The sequence below is a fragment of the Urocitellus parryii genome, chromosome 8 (assembly GCF_045843805.1).
Source record: "Urocitellus parryii isolate mUroPar1 chromosome 8, mUroPar1.hap1, whole genome shotgun sequence".
NCBI lineage: Eukaryota > Metazoa > Chordata > Mammalia > Rodentia > Sciuridae > Urocitellus > Urocitellus parryii.
The window spans coordinates 9,211,497-9,230,100 of NC_135538.1; the positions used below are offsets into that span (position 1 = coordinate 9,211,497).

At 52.3% G+C, this 18,604-nt stretch overlaps 1 protein-coding gene across 8 annotated transcripts in view; it reads right to left on the reverse strand.

Moving 5' to 3' along the window:
- The window catches only part of Synj2 (synaptojanin 2), an 87,172-nt gene that overhangs the window by 30,243 nt on the left and 38,325 nt on the right, over positions 1-18,604 (reverse strand). For 2 of the 8 annotated variants that reach the window (XM_077801577.1, XM_077801582.1), the window contains exons 1-7: positions 16,092-16,225; positions 15,869-15,952; positions 15,732-15,764; positions 8,083-8,144; positions 4,707-4,803; positions 2,216-2,388; positions 684-765 (exon numbers count right to left, since the gene is read on the reverse strand). In XM_077801577.1, the coding sequence (XP_077657703.1) occupies positions 684-765; positions 2,216-2,388; positions 4,707-4,803; positions 8,083-8,144; positions 15,732-15,764; positions 15,869-15,943 (522 nt within the window). In that variant the 5' untranslated portion in view covers positions 15,944-15,952; positions 16,092-16,225. Of the gene's footprint in view, positions 1-683; positions 766-2,215; positions 2,389-4,706; positions 4,804-8,082; positions 8,145-14,966; positions 15,040-15,075; positions 15,277-15,731; positions 15,765-15,868; positions 15,953-16,091; positions 16,226-18,604 lie in introns of those variants that run through there. The other 6 variants (XM_077801578.1, XM_077801583.1, XM_026393803.2 and 3 more) reach the window with 5 other exon arrangements.

Below are 18,604 nucleotides of genomic sequence, written 5' to 3' on the forward strand. Positions count from 1 at the left end.
CTGTGAGCTCCTTATTCAACAGACTGCAGATGTTCTGGGCCCTCCAGAGAATAAGAAGCTCTCGCTGCAGAGAATATGGCTCCCCACCCCAACTCCAACTTTATTCAGATGATCCACCCAATCTCTCCTGACCCCCAGATACATAAACACCCACCACCACTGCCGGAGGGCTGGACAGATTGCAGTAGTAGTCACAGGTGGCATGGACTCCACCTCTTTCCTCCCAGGACATAGCTGAGAGAGGTTAGCCAGCCAGCTGGGACCATGCAGACAGCTGTGTCCCTCCCCAGGCCTCAGATCCAGCCTCACAGTGCCCTGGCCCAGTGGTGTCTTCGTGATAGTCATGATCAAGAACTACTACTTCCCCAGGGTGTCTGGAGCCTTTGGACAACCATGTCTGGAATGTATCTGGAAAATGTATGAAGAAGTGTGCCTGTTGGGCTGGGGGTAGGGCTCAGTGGTGGAATGTTTGCCTAGCACACATGGGTTCCGTCCCAGGCACCGGGGGTGGGGTAGAGACCATGACATAAGAAGGCACAGAGTGGCACAGGCAAGCAGCCAACAGAGAACCAGAGAACCCCATTGTTGGAAAGTCACCAGTGGTATCACCCCCATCTTGCAGCTGAAGGCCCAGCCTGCCCCACTGAAGGCACAGGACATGACACAGATGGCCCAAAACTCACCTCAAGTGCGATGAAGCTCTGCACGGTGTTGGTTCGGTCCAGGCAGTCAAGACAGTTCATCCGCAAAGTGCCTTTCTGAAAACTGAGGACAACAGGAAGAGATGAGAACGGTCATGAGATGTGTAACAGCCACAGCACTGTGGCAAGTCTACCACTTCCAAGGAAACCTGTTCTAGGAGAGGACCCCTCACTGAACCACTAGCACCCCCAAGTATGGGTTCTAAGGGACCCCCATACTGAGAGATGGCAAACAGACCCCAGGACACACTCTCTGCAGCCCATATCCCTGAATCATCCTAAGTACACCCAGTTCTTGCTATGCACAGCGATGATATAAGTTGCTGTGGATAACTATTAGATTGCATGAATGTAAAATTAGCAAGTACTGATTTAAACATGGCTCTTGGAGAAGTGCAATTAGGTTTCTGCAAGCCTCTGGCCACATGTCATCAACTCATCAACACACGACCTTTTTTATGTGTTTGTTTAAAGCACCTTATTGAAATTTATACAGATAGCCTCTGACTCAGCATGTCCCAAATGATTTTTATGATGGGTTAATTGGAGTATTAAATGCAGCATTGACTTGATATTTTTGACATATTATGTTCAAATGTAAGTTCTAGGTTATCAGGACCCAACCCCACATAATTCAAGTCTGTAAGTCGCTGCTTTGTTAACACCAGTCTCACGGCCTAGTGCCTATAACCCATAGCTGAAGAAGCTCGTCTAACATGCATTCTCTCTGGAAGGCACATCACTGCCTTCTTGTGCTTAGAAATGCTTCAGTACCATCCCTGGGGGCCACATTAAACAGTGAAATCACCAGCAAAAGGCAAGAAAATATGAAAAACATGGCATTAAGGAGTGGAAAGGACCCTTTTATGGCCTAAGGGCGGAGCAAGAAGTCAGAGCCCCGCCTCCTTTGACCTCACTGAGAACATGCATGTTGGATGACAAATTTTCACTTGCTTTGCACGTCTGCCAAGGATCACAAAACGCCATGAGTAAAATTCTTGGGTCACAAATAAGTTTTTAGCAAGGGAATTAGTAAGGGAATTCTCAAATATGTGATCTGCAAATAATGAGGATCAATTTATGTGATGTGAAGAAACCAGACTTCCTTTTTCTCTCAGCTCTGAATAGGGTGACCCATAGCTCAGTGGCCTTGGACATCATGGTTTAAACCAAGCTGTCCATTTAGAGTGGTGACAGTTCCCCCTTGCTCTCACAAGTACTTGTCATGGTGGGGTAAGTCACATGGTCATCTGAGCCCAACATTTTATATAGATAGTCCTTAGAATGTTTCTTTTTCTAGAAACCGTGGTTTACCATCTACTCCCCGAACTCCTTAGCGGGTCTCTGAACGCAGGAAGAAGACTGGAGCCCACGATGCCCCACATCATGGAGCTCACGACCCAGGAAACTAGTCAAGCTTTGAGAGAAGGAAACACCCCAGGGAGAGGGCACCTCCCGAGAGCCACAGTGGACTCCTCACCCGGCAGAAGGCGATGCTGGCAGGCGAGACTCACCGTGGACTTACATTCTCGCCCTTGGTGAACACATCAAAGTCATCCCAATGTAGCTTTAACTGAGGCCTCAACAGGTTCTCCAATTTCTCTAGCTTCCCGCCTTTGGCAAACTGATGGAAGTCAAAATTGATCATAGGCGTGTCACCAGCATGGCAAGAGGCCCAGAGCAACTTCTGAAAAGGAAAGGGAGGGCAGTGAGGAGACGGAGCAGGGGCAGCCGCCTTCCTCTCGCAGCCCACATGTGGCCAACCAGTCACCCTTCTAGAGGCACGGGCTGGCACGGAGGCTTGTGGAAGACCGAGGGGTTGCTCAGCCTGACCCCCAAAGGGAAGCACAGTCAAAAGCCCTGGGAGACAGAAACTCCAAAGAACAGCTTGCCTGCACCAGGGCAGAAGTTCCCCCTTGAGCAAACGAGGCGGGAGCAGGGGTGGCTCCCTGGGGACATCCCACTCCTGCAGGGCTCTTGGAGGGCACAGGTGAGGGAAGGGTTGCTCTGTTCTTCAGGGGGCCCAAGTGCGCTGGCCCTCAGGAAGAGTAGCAAGTAGTAGGCTGTGGAGCTCATAATCCAGTCCCCGTTGCCCTGGTAACCAGCCCCATCCTGACAGGGACCAACCAGCCCCAGTGGGGAGGCTCTGCAGTCTCCAGGCTGAGGTGGCCAGCAGGACACAGACCTGTGAAACCTTCGGATGAAGCAGATGAGTGGTCAGGAACCCACCTGGCCCAGGCACATGCCAGCAACGGGGTGAAGCGGAGGCCCAAGGGTGAAGCACAGCCTGGGCTGCTCGCAGAGGCCTTCCTTCCCAAGGCTTCCCTGGCCAGGGAACTCCTCACCCCAGGGTGGCTGCCTTCCCAGGCCACCCACCTCTGGGCCTCACTGCACCTGCACTGTGTGGCTTCAGATCAGATCAGACCAGTGTCTGCCCAGCCAGGGGTCCTGAGGACTTTGAAGGACCAGAAGGACTTTGGGTCACTTCAACTAGCCAGAATGTAAATCAGTACATGGTGCCATCATCCAGGAAGTGTGACTTGGAAGAAAATCTGTGGAACGAACAGTGTGCTGTTTGGTAGCTTAGGGCTTTACCTTCCAGAGCCAGCTTCTTGTCCAGCTGTTGACTGATAACCACTGAGTCCTGGCTGCCTGCCTGAGCCATGGCTCAGTCTGGTTGAGGGACTCCCTAGGGCCACGACCCAGGTCTCCAGCTGGAGTGCTGCCTTTTCCTGCAGGCCGAGGGACCTGCCCTCCTGACCTGGGCCATCTCCTGCCCTCTGGTTTACAAAATAGGCCTTGGCCTCAGTGTCAGGGCCATGGCCACTAGTTGTTGGGGGAGCACTGAGGACATCCTTTCTTCATAGCTCAAGGCAGAAAAGGGAAAGGGATTGGGGTTTGTTTTCCTTGCCCCCTGCCTTTTCTTAAAATAAGCAGCCAGCAATGCTGCCAAGTGGGTGGGTGGGGAGAGATTTCTTGAGCCTGTTGCTCATAGCAACAATCCAAACAGGAAAAGCAGGTCTGGCCAGATGAAACTGGCAACCAGGAAGTCCCTGCTCCAAGCATGGGGTTTTTCCTCTATAGAGGGACATGAGCACTCCAGCTCCATGTGGCTTCCTCCAGTCATGGGTCAAAGTGCCCGAGGAGGCCGCAGAGGTCATTGTCATCCCTGCTGAGACGCCTGTAAGCTCTCTCAGGGACCTCCTTGACCTTCAAACAGCAGAGTCTTTCTCCACTAAGCAGGGGCCATGGGAGTCTGGGCCAGGAACGAGGAGGCCACCATAGCTCATTCTGGAGTCTTCCATGGTTGACTGCAAGCTCACAGGGAGACCCGGGTGGAGTCACCTCCTACTACCACTTCCTCACTCAATCCAGGATCTGCCCTCCCCTGATCCAGGCACCAGAAAGTGGAAAGAGCCTGCGAGAGGCGGCACCCACCTTCTACCGCAGCCCAAATGAAAGGGAGAGACGTGAGGGCCACCTGGCCAGCAGAGGGCGGCATCCTGCTTGGAACCCAGCTGGGCTCTGAAGAGCAGGTGAGGCCACTAGTTGCTGGGGGAGCGCTGAGGACATCCTTCCTTCAGAGCTCAAGGCAGAAAAGGGAAAGGGATTGGGGTTGATGGGAAAGCCTCAGGAGGTGCCATTCAGCCACTGAGCTCCCTTCACCCTGCCTGCACTAAAGAGCGACCCTTCAAGAGAGAGCAGAAGGCATCAGGGAAAGCAGCTTTGGGGAGCTCGGGGAAATGGAGATTTGTTTTGACTTTAAGCAAATTCTCTCAACCCCCAGCTCGAAAAAATTAGACTTAATGCATGGAGAGCCCAAGGCAGCCAGGACTGCCCTGCTTGGTGTTGTGGAGAAATCTAAGGATGCCATCCATAGGGCTCAGGGCCCACAGGAGCCCTCCTGGAAGCCCTGGAGATGCCTCTGTGCCTCAGGGCTCTGTCACCTGACAGGCCCCGCCTGTCTCCCGACCCAGGTGAGGAAAAGTCAGTGGCAGGTGTTACCTTAAAGGCCCTGTTGAGCACCTCCTCTCCGCCTCTGCTCCCCAGCAGGTTCACGACCACCTGCTTCCCGTACTGCTCCTTCAGAAGTACCATGTGCCTGTAAGAGAGCAGGTGGGTGGTGATGCTGTGACACCCCGGTCCAGACTGGCTCATCTTGCACCTCAAGGAAGGGGTGCAGAAGGGACAGCACTTGGGGCTGGGGATAGGGCTCAGTTGGTAGAGCGTTTGCCTAGCATGCACAAGTCCCTGGGTTCAATCCCCAGCACCACCAAAAAAAAGAGAAAGTTTTCCTTTACATAGCCGTGGCTGAGTGGTTAAGGCGATAGACTAGAAGGAACAGCACTCTCTCAGGGTCAGAGGTCCAGAACCAGTCATGCCACTGACCCAGAGTGTGGAAAAACGACCCTGGGGGTAGAGAAAAATCACACCCTCCCAGCCACCCTCTCTGTTTATTTGAAACTCCATCCATGGAAACAGGTCTGTCAGTGCCTGTCTGCATGGAAGTTTCGGGCCAGGAATGGCACACAGCACCTCAGGCTTCTACAAGGCGGCCAGGTGGGCCTCTCTATAAACCATCACCATTCTGTCCACAGCCAACCCACAGCCATGGTCTAGTGAATACAATATGTATAGATTGAAAAAAAAAAAGTGGGGCCATACTGTATTGCCTAGACTGGCCTCAAACCAGCAATCCTTCAGTTCCAGCCTCTCCAGTAGCTGGGATTACAGCGTGTACCACTACGCTCAGCTCTGAAATTAACCTATTTTACCTGGCACTGATCCTTAAGACTACACACCCTGGCCAGTGAGCCCTCAACAGCAGTATTTAGGTCTCCTCAGTTCTGCATTTCATTATGTTGAACCAAAACAAGAAGGTACAAGAAGTCTTGCAGCCTCTAGAAAAATATTCCCGCATCAGAGGCTATTTTTAAATGTGCATGTTGAAATATTAGGGAGAGACTCCAATATTATCCTTTCTTGCCAACTTGTTAAAAGTAACTGCAGGGCTGGTGTTGTGACTCAGTGGTAGAGCGCTTGCCTAGCACGTGCGAGGCCCTGGGTTTGAGCCTCAGCACCATATAAAAAAATAAATAAATAAAATTGTGTCCAACTACAAGCAAAAAGTAAATATTAAAAAAAAAGTAACTGGGACTGGGGCTTGGTGGTAGCGCGTTTGCCTGGCATGTGTGAGGCACTGGGTTTGAGTCTCAGCACCGCGTATAAATACATAAAAGGTAAAGGCCTATCAACAACTAAAAAAAAAAAAATAGACAAAAGTAAACTCCATCCATGTTAGAAATGCTTAATGTTAGAAATGCTTAAGTGCTTTTTTTTTTAAAGATATAGGGAAAGGATGCAATGTAAAAATTAGACATAAAATTGTAACTTAATAGTGAGGTCTTGGGCTGGGGGTGTAGCTCAGTGGTAGAGCACATACCTAGAATGTGTTTGATTCTTAGCACCACATATAAATAAATTAAAAAAATAAAAGTCCATCAACAATTAAACAATATTTTTAAAAAATGAGATCTTTATGCCTAAATATAGAAAGGGAAAAAAAAACCAGAAGAAATACACCATTATGTTAAAGGGGTGGAGTGTTATATGATTTAAATTTTTTTTTCTTTAAACATTTTTCTCTTTCCCCCAATGTCTACAATGGCATGTTTCTTTTATAAACAGAACTTAAACAAAAAAAGATCACAAAAGAACCATTTTTAGCTCAAAGAAAAAGTATTCCCTTGTAAACTTTGAGGGACAACAAGTTGGAGTAAAAAGAATATGCGTTTTGAAGAGGATCTTGAGGTTTGGATTTGTCTCTAACTTGCCGAGTTAAGGATGCATCCCTCCTGGGTTCCAGTCTCTGCTTGGAGGAACTCCCTGGGAGTCCTGCTCCTGACAGCCCCGGGGATGGGGCAGGAGGAAATGGGAGCATGTGGCTCACCCGCTCAGGGATCTGCCCAGAGAAGGTGGATCCTGTCCAGAGGTCTGACACGTGAGGGCTCTGCCTCTGGCAAGACAGGCTGAGCTGCCAGCTCTGAGGGTTGGTCCCTGGGTGACAGGAGGAAGCCCTCCACAGCCACACCCTACACGTAGCTGATGAGAAGTCAGGCTGCGGCCTCGTCTCCATCTGTGCCTACTTCCCAACTGGTTCCAAATTCCAGGGTGGGAAGAGAAACTCTTACTTGCTACTCCTTCTATATCCTGTCACACCCCCACCTTCCTGGATGGCATTATCCGCCCTCCATCTGCACAACCGGTGCAGGGAGAAAGGCCTGAGAGGAGAGCGAGTGACAAGGACAGTGCTCAGTCTGTGGAAGTCGGCTTTTCCTTCCTCCCGTTCAATCTGAAAATAAGACGATATTACAGTTGTTGATAAAAGGTGTCTTCCACGGACTCGGGGGTCAGGGAGAGTCTGGCCCCCACTCCGAGGTCAGTGGCATGAAGAGGTGCTCCCGGCCCTAGCTGTTTTGGGTATTGGGGCTTTTCTCCACTCTCTCTGCCCATCTGTTCCTGTGAGGGGAAAGGAGAGGGGAGCCTGGAGTTTTTTGGGACACTGAGGATTAAGCACCCTCCTCTTCAGGGTGGAAACAACTGTCAGACACACCCCAGTGTCACAGGGAGATTCCAGACATGGCAGCCACAACCAAGCAAGAGGGCGGACAGGGGAGAGCTTCACTGTCTGCAAAGGCAACGCAGACACTGTCCTCATGAAAGGTCAGCGCCCCGTGGCCCTTGGCACCATGCCCAGATGACAAGCTCCTGCTCAAACAGGAGCGGTGGAAGGCTTGCTCCAAAAACCCTCTCCTCGGACACACAGATGCAGCCAGAGAGCGGTCAGTGACAGCAGGACAAACCCAGAGTGCAGCCATGGAGCACTGCTAAGGAACACGTGTCCTGTAGGTAAAGCCCTTCCGTGGGAAGGGAGGCGGAAGAAGGAATTGGCTCTGCATAAATCTGTGGAATAACAAAGAGTAGCAGTGTCCTGGAGAGGAGTTGGCACATCAGTCCAGGGACACCTCACTGCGCTTTGGGGGCCATAGCAGCCCTGCCCTCAAGGTGGCCTCACACGCATGTCACCTCATTTCCAAATACCATTATATCCTATAATTTAGACCATCCCTTATTAATCAGGGGAGATGCATGAAAGTTCATTGCAAGAAGAAACTGTTATGATTTTAAAAAAGTCACAAACTCATCTTCAGGGAAATCCAAGAGCATGTGAAAACCCATTTTGTAACCTCCTTTCTTGCAAAAGGACAAAAGTAAAAAGGCAGATTTAGACTCAGGGTCTGGGGTACCCCTCCCTGCTGCCCCCTGTCCCCCTGCCTGAATGGAGAATGCCAGGCCTCGGATGGCATTCAAAGATGCCTACCTGTCGAAAGCAGGGGCGTTGGCCTCCAGGCCTCTGTGGAGCCTCAGATGGTGGGAGCCCACCTGCAGCGAGGAGAGAGAACAGTGGTGATTCCTCTGCTTTGTGACTCGAGGAGGCAATGGTTTCCCCACTTTTCACCGTCAGCCAGGCAATATGGCAGCCACTCAGCCACCTTGGGGCCCACTCCCAGCTCAGAGGCCCTGATCACCAGACACTGCTAACCATGCTCCCAACTCAGGTCCATGAGCCTCGAGTACAGATCTGCTTCTGCCCAGTCCTGCCTACAGCATGAATCTGCCAGGTGGGATTCTTCCAATGGACAAAAGAAATTCTAGGATAAAATTATGAAGCAAATGTCAGATCCCCAAACTCTCAAGCCAGAGAAACTAAGTTTCAGCTTCCTCTCTTTTTCAAGGACCTCAAATTCCTGGTAAAATCGGGGCTATACTAGGGCTGGGGTTGTGGCTCAGTGGTAAGCACTCACCTAGCACATGTGAGGCCCTGGGTTTGATCCTCAGCACCACATAAAAATAAATACATAAAATAAAGGTATTGTGTCCAACTGCAACTAAAAGATAAATATTAAAAAAAAATCTGGGTTACACTCATTATCTGATTTCATTTTAATATTTGCAACTACCTCCTTAATACTCACTTTAAAAAACGAATTTAAAATACATACTGTTACTAGAACGCTTGAAGGGGTGTCATTGGCAAAATCTGGGACAACCTGAGCATCAAACTATATAAGGACAGTAGTGGATTATAAACTAAGGAATAAAGTAGAGAAATCCATGGATCTATATTGACAATAGTTATGGAGAGATGGATGGATTCATGGATTTGTGGATGGACAAGTTCATGTGTAGGTAGACAGATGGACAGGTGTGGAGGTGGGTGGGTAGGTAGGTAGGTAGGCAGATGGCTGAGATCATGCACATGTGGACTAATGGATGAGCTCATGGATAGGCAGGGGGATGGATGGATTCTCAGATAGGTAGATGAATAGATAGGTGGGTGGATGGATGGGTGAGTAGGTAAATAGGGAAGAAGGGAAGGCTCTTCCTTATAGAATATCAATTGTAAATGTAGAGGGAGTAGTAGAAAATCATCATTCTACAACCATCAGTAGTAAAGAACAGCCAAGGTCATCCACTGATAAGTCTTAAATGTGATAAAGAGCAAGATACTTGTATGATCTCAAAGTGTCTACCAGAGATTGTTTATATTGAAAGGGAAAACATTAATTCTAAGTGGCAAAACTGAAAAGCACCTTGACTGGTGACCAAAATTAACATCACTAACAGGGGAATGATGGACACCATGTGCCTAAAAAGACAGTGTCACATAGGTAGTATTCTGGCCAAGGATCCATACCCGGAAACACCAGGAAACCCCCCCCAGTGAGAGACCCTCAAAATAAAGAAAAAGGCGGCCTTCATTCAAGAACGTGTCAATGTCAGGAAAGACAAAAAGACCAAGAAATCCATCAGGGTAAAAAGATGTGTGACAACTAAAACAGGATGTGACCCCAGACTAAAGGAGACAAGGTACTAAGAGGACATTACTGAGACAACTAATCAATTTGGAAACCGACTACAGATCTGATTAAAGAACTGTGCCAATGCTGAATTTCTCCAATGTACATTTATGCTCTGGTGACATCAGAGTGTAACTTCTCTAGGAAAAACATCCTGAAATATTATAGGTAAGGAGGCAGAGTTGGAGGGTGCCCGACGATGCTGCCCACTCTCAAATGGTTCGGAAAATAAATGGTAAAACCACGTGTGTGACCACAGGTGACAACTGAGTGCCTCTAGGTGAAGGACACAGAGGAGCCCTCTTCTGTTCTTACAATTTTTCTGTAGGTCTGAAATTATTTCAAGTTTTGAGAAAAACACCATTCAGTTTTGCTCATCTCTACAGCGGTAAGAAGAGTGGTGTCCATCCGGCCAGGCATGGCCACTGGCCAGCACCACCGTGCATTCATGCACAGCTCTGAACACCTCGGACCATGCACCCACCTCGCCTCATGTTTGAGGAAAGCATCCTCCGAGACCCGGGAGAAGGCCGTCTATACAAATGATTCAACAAATCCAACGCCCTGCGCTCCCAAGACCCTGGTCACGGGGGAATGTGTCCACACGATGAGGCCCCTCCACTGTGCACGAACAGGGCTCCTGAGGAGGGCTCAGCCCAAATGCCTTCATCTTGCTGCCAAGTCTCCCCTGCCCTCCTTTCCCCAGTCGCCACCAATGCCCGGCTGAGGGAAGGTCCTACACTTGACTCGAAAACCGCGCAGGCCCTGCAGGACCGAGAAGGCCCCCTACCCACCGCGCCTCTCGCTCTCTGGGCCGACGGGGCAGCGAGGAGCCCACTCTTTGCAGAGCCACCCCCGGGGGAGCCTGGGGAGACGAGAACAGGCGGGGCCTGGCCTTCAGTCGTGACTAGCTGTAGGGCCGGACAGGCCCACGGTCTCTCCCTCCATCAGCCAAGGCTCTTCTTTTAAAAAGGTGGAGCCAACAGCAAACACCCCCACCCGGCAGCGGGGTCTCCAGGCTCTGCGACCTCGGCACGAAGACCACGTGCTCAGCCCACCGCTGAGGTACTGGGTGCCGACAGGAAGGGGAGGCAGAGTCTCGTGCCCTGATGATTACCACCCAGCAAGGGTCACCATGGAAAGACCCAGAGACACCAAAAAGTTCCCGACATGCCTGAATAACAAAGGCTACTTTGGTTGAGATTTGCCCTCAGGGGCCGAGAAGCAGCAGCACACAAGGCGAGATGAGACAGCTTGCCGTCTGTGGTCCCCTCAACATCAGTGGGGGTCAGTGGGAAGCAGATGGGACTAAGCAGCCAACAGCAGGACGGAGGCCAAAGCCTGGGTCTCCCAGGCCTCTGGCTTGTCTCTTTCCACGGGCATGACTGTCATGGGAAAGGCTCCTGTCCCACCTCTGCACACGACAAGCCTGCCTGGGAACACGGAGGAGTCGGGGAAAGACCTCCAAGGCTGTACCAGTGGGTCTCACAGTGTGGTCCCTGGGCGACTCTCGGGCCCAGCCCAGTGTGCTGAACCAAGTCTCATGGGCGGGCCCAGAGGGAGCCTCCACGGGCCCTGGAGGCCATGACTCCGCGCACCTGCTCCAGTGTGTGCGCAACGCTGGTTTTGACTCGCTCCCTGTCTGCTCCCTTCCCCTTTGGCTTGGGTTGTAAATGCCCGTGAGGGGTAGGAAAGGGACAGCGAGGAAGCAGCAGACCTGGGGACTGAAGTCCCCAGAGCAGGGCGTTGGACTTCAGTACAGAACCACAGGGGCCTCAGTGTCCTCTCGGCCAGGATGGCCCTGGGCCCCTCTGCCTCTAAAGTGGCTAGGGGCCTGGGGTGGCAATGGAGGGGAACTGGAGCCCCCATTTTCTCAGGAAATCATCTCCTTCTCCAAAGTCTAGCTTGCTGGGCCCTGCCAGCGCTTCCCCCACCGCTGGCCCACTCCTGCGCTGACCCTCACTGCCCTCCTCTGGTGTCACCTACTCCTGAGGCCGCACGTGTCAGAGCTCAGGAAGGAGCTGCAGCTGGGGCGGAGTGAAGCCTCCCTTGGCCATGGACGCTGGAGCCGGGTCCCCTGCTTTATTAGCTTCCCTCCCTCTACTTTGCCCCCCCACCATTGCCCCCGCCCCCTGCTAAAGGGTCAGTTGCCCCCGTCTGGTGCCTAAAGTCGTTTCTTCCATCCTGGAGACCACACATGGTGTTGAGGGGGTTGGCCACTCGAACAGTCCAAGTCTCCAGAGAACCTGGCAACACTCGAAAGGGACTGAAATCATAATCAGGATCCCCAGGCTCCCGGGACTCACCATTCTCACCTGGAGCCTGAGGGCAGGGTTCACCTGCAGCCTCTCCCACTTGGGGTCCTTCCCTCAGTCCCCTCTCCAGCCTGAACTACGGAGACTTCTGGCTAACCACAGCCCCCTGCTGACCCTCAGTGCAGCAGCCTGGGTTGCACAGTGGTGGTGGGGCTCCCACGGCCACGCAGCCCTACCAGACCAGCCTTCGGTCACTGTTCCCTGCACCCCACCCAAGAACACTGGCTTATCTGCATACCCAGAGGGCCCCACACTGACCCACTGCAGTGCCCTAGGGGGCTTCAGAAAGCTCGGCTGTCTCCACGCCACACAGCTGATCCATGTGGCTTTGGCACGAGAGTCAGGAGGCTTAAAGCTCCCAGGCGATTCTTCAGCTTATTACTTCATTTTTTAAGAAATTTATTTTGGTGCTGGGGATGGAACTTAGGGTCTCACCGAGCGACACTCCAGGCCCCAGGTGATCCTGATGTACAGCACAGTTGGGTCCCACCCTGGGGGAGTTCCAACATGCACAGCGGCTTAACCTGGTTCCTGCCCTCCTCTCCCATCCCACCTCTCGCCCAGGAGCCCAAGCATTGAACTCGGGCTGCTGCTGGATACGCCGCCATGACCCTGAGGTTACAAACACGCACCTGCTATTCCCCCTGCCAGGGTTGCCTCCCCCACCACCCCAGTCAGTCCAGACACGCATCCAGAAGGATGCTTCGGGGCTCCCGGGCAGCTGCACCCCAGCCCCAGCCCCTCAACCTGGGCCGCCTGCCCAGAGCCTTCTCTCATAGCTCTATTTACAGAACACTGTCATGTCCCTGCCCCAAGGCAGAGGCTCTGATCCCGATGCCACATGAACCTGCAAGATGCTGTCCCAAGTCCCCAGGATGATCAACAGCTCGGCCAGGGGTAGCTGACTTCCTGTCAGAAAGACAGTCCAGGAAACGGTCTTTGTGCTGTGTCTCAGGACACAGAACCGCATTTCTCTCTCCGCAGCTCGTCCCAGATGTTATCATGTCTTTCTATTATTAATACAGCCACCATTTTGAGCGTTCTTGGTGCAGATCCTGTGCTAAATTCTAATATGTATTATGATCTTCGATCCTTTCTGTAACCCTGAGGTTGCTATTACTAACCCCATTTACAGAAGATTAAACTAAGGTTTCATAAACATAAGAACTTCTCAAAAGTATATGGTACTAAGTGGGGTGGCAGAATTTGACCCAGAACCCAACTCTATATAACATCAAAGTGGGGAGGCCATGAATTTTTAAGGTAAAATTTCACTTATAAACTGTACAACCTGTTTACGTTATAAAGACAAAACTGTTAAAGGTACCGAGAGAGACTCGAGAGCCAGAGTGTGTTCTGAAGGCCTCACGCCTGTGAATACACGCACAAATCATCACCCACAGGCCCCTCTGTCCTCCCCACCCTGGCAGGGATGGCCTTCCCAGAGTGGCCCTCAGGAAGGTACTGGTCTGCAACTTGGAATGGAGAGCCCGCTACCCCCAAGTCCTTGAATGTTTCATCCTAAGTAATGAAAGAAGGGGAAAAGCCCAAAACGGAGGAAAATAGCCAGAACGGACCCGGAAGCCTGCTTTGATGTCCAGCCTGGGAGACCACAGTCCACCATGGAAGGCTGCCCTCCTGGTGCCCTCTGAAGATGGCTGCATCTCTCTTCAGTGGTGGATGATACTTCAGAGGAGAAGCACAGGCCTGGGGCCCAAAGGTCAACAAATCCCTAATAAGATTAGCGAGCTCTAAAGACTTGAGAACTGCGTTTGAAGACACCACGGAGGCGTCAGTGAAGCTCAAGTTGTTAGCAATCTAAGAAGGACAGAGCCGCCAGAAAGCGCCCAAGTCCCTCGGCCCGGCTCACATCAGACTGAGGCACTGGGTCCACGACGGAGTCAGGCGGCACCTGCAGTATCACCACCATGGCCAAGCTGGAGACCAAAACCAAAGAAGGGACTGACAGGCCTGGTTTTGTTTTTCAAACGAGGGAAACCAGAAAACTCCAAGAGTCCTAGAAATGGAACCAAAGATGGCCAAGGAGTTGGAAGGCCTTGGAGGAGACAAAATGGCAGAGGGACGACCACGAGGCTCCCCCTCCGGACAGCAGGTGAGCCACGGGAGGAAGAGTCAGGCCTACTCCTGTCCCTGAACACCCTGGGGAGACAGACAGACAGACAGAGGCACAGTCCAAGGAGGAAGTCACAGTCAATCAGAGCCATCCCCAGGGGTAGCCCAGAGCACGGCCAACTGGAGAAGGTCCCTCGAGTTTGGTGTGAGGGCAAGACAGATAATTCCAAAGGCTCCTTCCAAAACTCAAGACTGTCATGACAGTCCCCTCAATTTGGGGATTTCTTACAAACTGCCCATGAAATATAACATGGTCTCCTGATTCCTCTCTGTACTACACTCATGTGATCCATGATAGTCATCCTCTTAAAAACAGAACAAGATGTTTCCAAAGGAAAACTCCAAATTTAAAGACAATCCAGCCTCAATCAGCTGTGATAGGAATGGCCTGCGTTCCCCTTCAATGGCCTGGGAACTCTACTGTAGGGACAGAGAGGAGAACAGGAGCGGCCCAGGCCTGAGGCAGAGCTGGGAAGACAGACACGAGGTTTTCTAGCAGCGATGGGAACGTTCTAAAATTAGATTGTGGCACTCGTTACACAACCCTGTAAATACACTGCCAAGTCGTGCGTTTTAAACGGGTGGAGTTGACAGTGAGGAAGTTGTACCACACTAAAGCCGTTTCCAAAAACCAGACTGCTCTGGAGGTGCTCTGGGGGAACTGTCCTTGTCACAATCCAGCTCCGGTGCACTTGCCTAAGTTACCTCTCAAGGCCACCAGCCGTACCCCTGCACCTGGGTCGTCTAGCTAAAGACGTTGTCCATAAAACCTTCCCCCCACAGAACCCAGAGACCAAATGGGATGCTCAACTATCTGCCTCACTCTCAGAGTTGACATGGCAGTTAGCTGACATGCCAGCACCATCAAGGCAGCAACTTGGGGACAAGAGGCTCACCTACCAGCAGCACTGGGCCAAGTCCAGGCTGGGCTAAGAAGCTGGACTCAAGACCAGGGAGTCTGAGCCCCACTGTGTCAAACACCCCTAACGACCTGGCACACAGCACCTGGGGCCTCTTCAGCCGCTGCTGGTTGCGGACTCAGATGCAGTCACACGAGAGCCCTCGGTAAGAAGAGCGGGAGATGACAAAGGCCCCAGGAGATGGGCTTTCCGAAGGCTCCCATGTTCCTTCAGGGCAGGGGAGAAGACGGGGTCAGCGTGAGGAATCTCCAGCCGGCTCTGCCCTGACCTGTCTGCTGAGGGAGCAGCCCAGCGTCCATTGACAAGTGTGCTCTTGGACGGAGTCCGCAGCCCTTGAACTCTTCCCAGGACACAGAGGCCAAATCCTTCTGGCACCGACCAACACCCTGCTTTGGATGCTCCAGGGTATTTTTAGCAACCACAAGAAAGCTCTGTGCAATCTGCACGTGGCACGCAGGCACCGTGAGTGCCAGACACACGACACCACCACAAAGGGCCCCCTGACCCTCTAAGGCCTCTGTAGAGCTGCTGCTCTCAAAGTCATTCTCAGCACACCAAACTTAGGGTCCCCTCTAAGGCCACCCTCCCAGGCACGCTCCGTGGCACCCCAGCAGGGTCTGTGCTCTGCACCCGGGTCAATAGCAAATGCCATGCATGTTTGTAGATCCAGAAATTGCAAAACAGCACATACACACACCACACACACACACACACACACACACACACACACACACACCTCACCTCAGTACAGATGGGCTGAGGAAAGACCAGAAACTACAGCACAAGAGAGAAACATTTAAAGAAATACACCACAGTTATCAAAGGGAAGGGCTGAGGAACTGTAACAGAGTGGACATGTTTTTGTTTATATTACCTACCTGGAGCCCTGGCTGCTCCCAAAACAGTGGAACCGAGCCTCTGATCTGGACAAAGGACGACACTCCATCATCCATGTAAATCGTCTGCAGCAGAAGGAAACAGAGGGAAAGGTATTCTTCAATGAAACCAAATGTCCTGGGCCAGTAACAGGATCTGGTGCCTGCGACCCGACACCAGCCGTGAAGGGCAGACAGTGGACTGCGGCGCCCTCTGCTCTCTTACCCAGCATGGTGATCCACAGGGCACACCAGTTGCTGGCCAGCATCCGAGGAGGGGTCTGGAGAGGGCTGGAGGTCCCCCAGACCTGGTGGGAATTCACCCTTCTAGGATGCAAACTTACCCACATCCCTAAAAAGCCCAGCACCTACCCACCTCTATTTAGGAATAGAAGCAGATGTGCCTGGGGTTTAACTAAGACCTTCCTCGGAGCCTCTATTTTTACCTGTCCAATAGCTAAAGAGCAGAGAGCTACTGGGAAAGGATTAAATGAAATAAAATGAACAAGCAATATAGTCAAAGGACCTAATTGACTGCACCTGTCAGTCTAGTGCTTCACAATGTAAGGCAAGACTGGACTTGAACTTGCATCTGGCCCTATGCCACCAAGTTCTTGAATACACTACTCAATCAGCAAAAGCAACACGGTGTCCATGAGCTTCCAGTGTACAGCCCCTCCCTGCATAGAAGCAAATGACACTCAGGCTTTAAAAAACATCACCCCCAGCCCTGTTATTCAGCATGTGCCTGCGGGCCTCCAGAGTTACTGGAGCACAAGGAGTCTGAAGGACAAAAGGTACAGTCCTGAGCACCCAGGGGAAGGCTGCCGTGGTTATCAGATGCCTGGCCTTTATCTGTGCAACCCTACCCTGGCCTGGCGAGGCCAGCCTGGGCGCCGCTGAGAGTCCTTTCCATTGCTAACCAACCTGCTCCCTTACAGGGTAGCTTTCCACGCAGGTTAGAGCTCGCTCAGATCACACATGCATTAGTAATTCCGCAGGGGAGAGCGTGACATGAGACCCGCAGTCCCCTGGACCACAGGAATGACACGAGCCGGGTATCTAGGCTGCGAACTGTAATTCTAGTCTTCGTCTCAGAAGAAGCGAAGCACTGGGTTCAGAATGTGCTGTCTGTTGTGACCCTCCGGTATTCTAAGAAAAACAGGACAGAATAGCAGGCTGTTCAAATGACCGCAGCCCTGAAAGCTACCTTGAGATTAAGGACATCAACTGACCAGCACTGGGAACCACACAGGTTCAGATTCCTCAGAGAGAAACCAGCTGGGCCACTTTCTAAAATGGACCGTTAACAAGCCCAGAATCTGACCGAGTTAAGGGACTCTCCTCCTTCACTCTGATGACCACGTGCCAGGAGTGCTGGGTCCTCCTGAGCTGCACTTGCCCAGAACCAGCTTCTGAACACCGGCAGGAAGGTCATGTTGTCTGCTCCTTCCTCCCTGGGAGAACCATCCATGTCTGTCCCCGCACTGCCCTGGGTCCACACCTGGCCCTCAGCACCAGTGATGCTCTAAGGCACTTGCATTCAGTGGAGAAGAGGGAGTCCCAGGACAGACAAGGCTGGAGGGAGACCAGGAGGAGCCCCCAGGCCCCAGAAGGCAAACAGAAGCCCTTCCAGGACGGCGGGAACCCCAGGGCCGTGGGAGGCCAGCAGGAGTGTGGCTCCTGGACTGGGGAGCCCAGAGGGCACCCTGAGCTGCCAGTGTCAGAGGTGGTGGGAGCAGAAACCAAAGGGCTATTTTTAAAAGGGGTTGTAACATAGAACAGGCAACTCTGTAACCAGTTTCATCTGGAAGTCTCCTGCTAGACTCCAATCCGGAGTTTCCAAACCAGATCCTCTGCCCACCGGCTCCTGCCCTCTGGGAGCACACCCAGTGGTACCCACCCCCACATCACGTGCTGCACTTATCTTCCATAGTCAAATGTCTTTTTTTTTTGACAGAATGGGGGACTTTTGGGGTTGTTGTTCTGCACAGTGAGTCACGGGTGAAGCGTCCACCGCATGACTCATGGCAGAACTGAAAGGCTCAGGACTTCCGCCCAGGGAGCCCGAGATGCCACTCACACGAGCACACAGCATGTGTGCACACCACACCAATATACACACAACACACACACAACACACATACACACACACACACACACACACACACACACACACACACACACACACGGAACGTGAGCACACCCTGCCAGCTCAGGAGGAGGAAGACTGCTAAAGATAAAAGTAGAGCAGCCCGGCTTGGGCCTCCAGAGCATGAATTCACGAAAGCCAATTGGCCTCCCCGAGTCTCCACGGTGCCCCTGGCTCTTTGTGTGGTCCCCTGATTGTTCACCAGTGAGGCCTCCACTTCCCTAGGGGATGGCTCAGGTCTGAAGACTCCAGACCCCAGCAGGATCCCTGGCCAGCAGAGGTCTGTGGCAACACCCCCAGGGCTATACTGCCCCCACCAGCCTCCTTCCCCCTGGGACAAGGTGACCAGATGCAAAGTCTGCCACTTACTTCAGGCAGAGAGGAAGAAGCCAGCCACCTGCTGAATCGAACCCAAACGCTTTGGAAAATGCCTCAGAGCCCTGCAAGCTGCTCTTTCACCAAGAGCAAGGCCATGGGACACCTACTTGAGGACGCTCTGCCCTTAACACCACCCACCTGGGGGCCCAGGGTCCTGCTCCACAGACTCGAGGGAGTAGACCCACCTGGCTCCGATCAGACCATCTCGG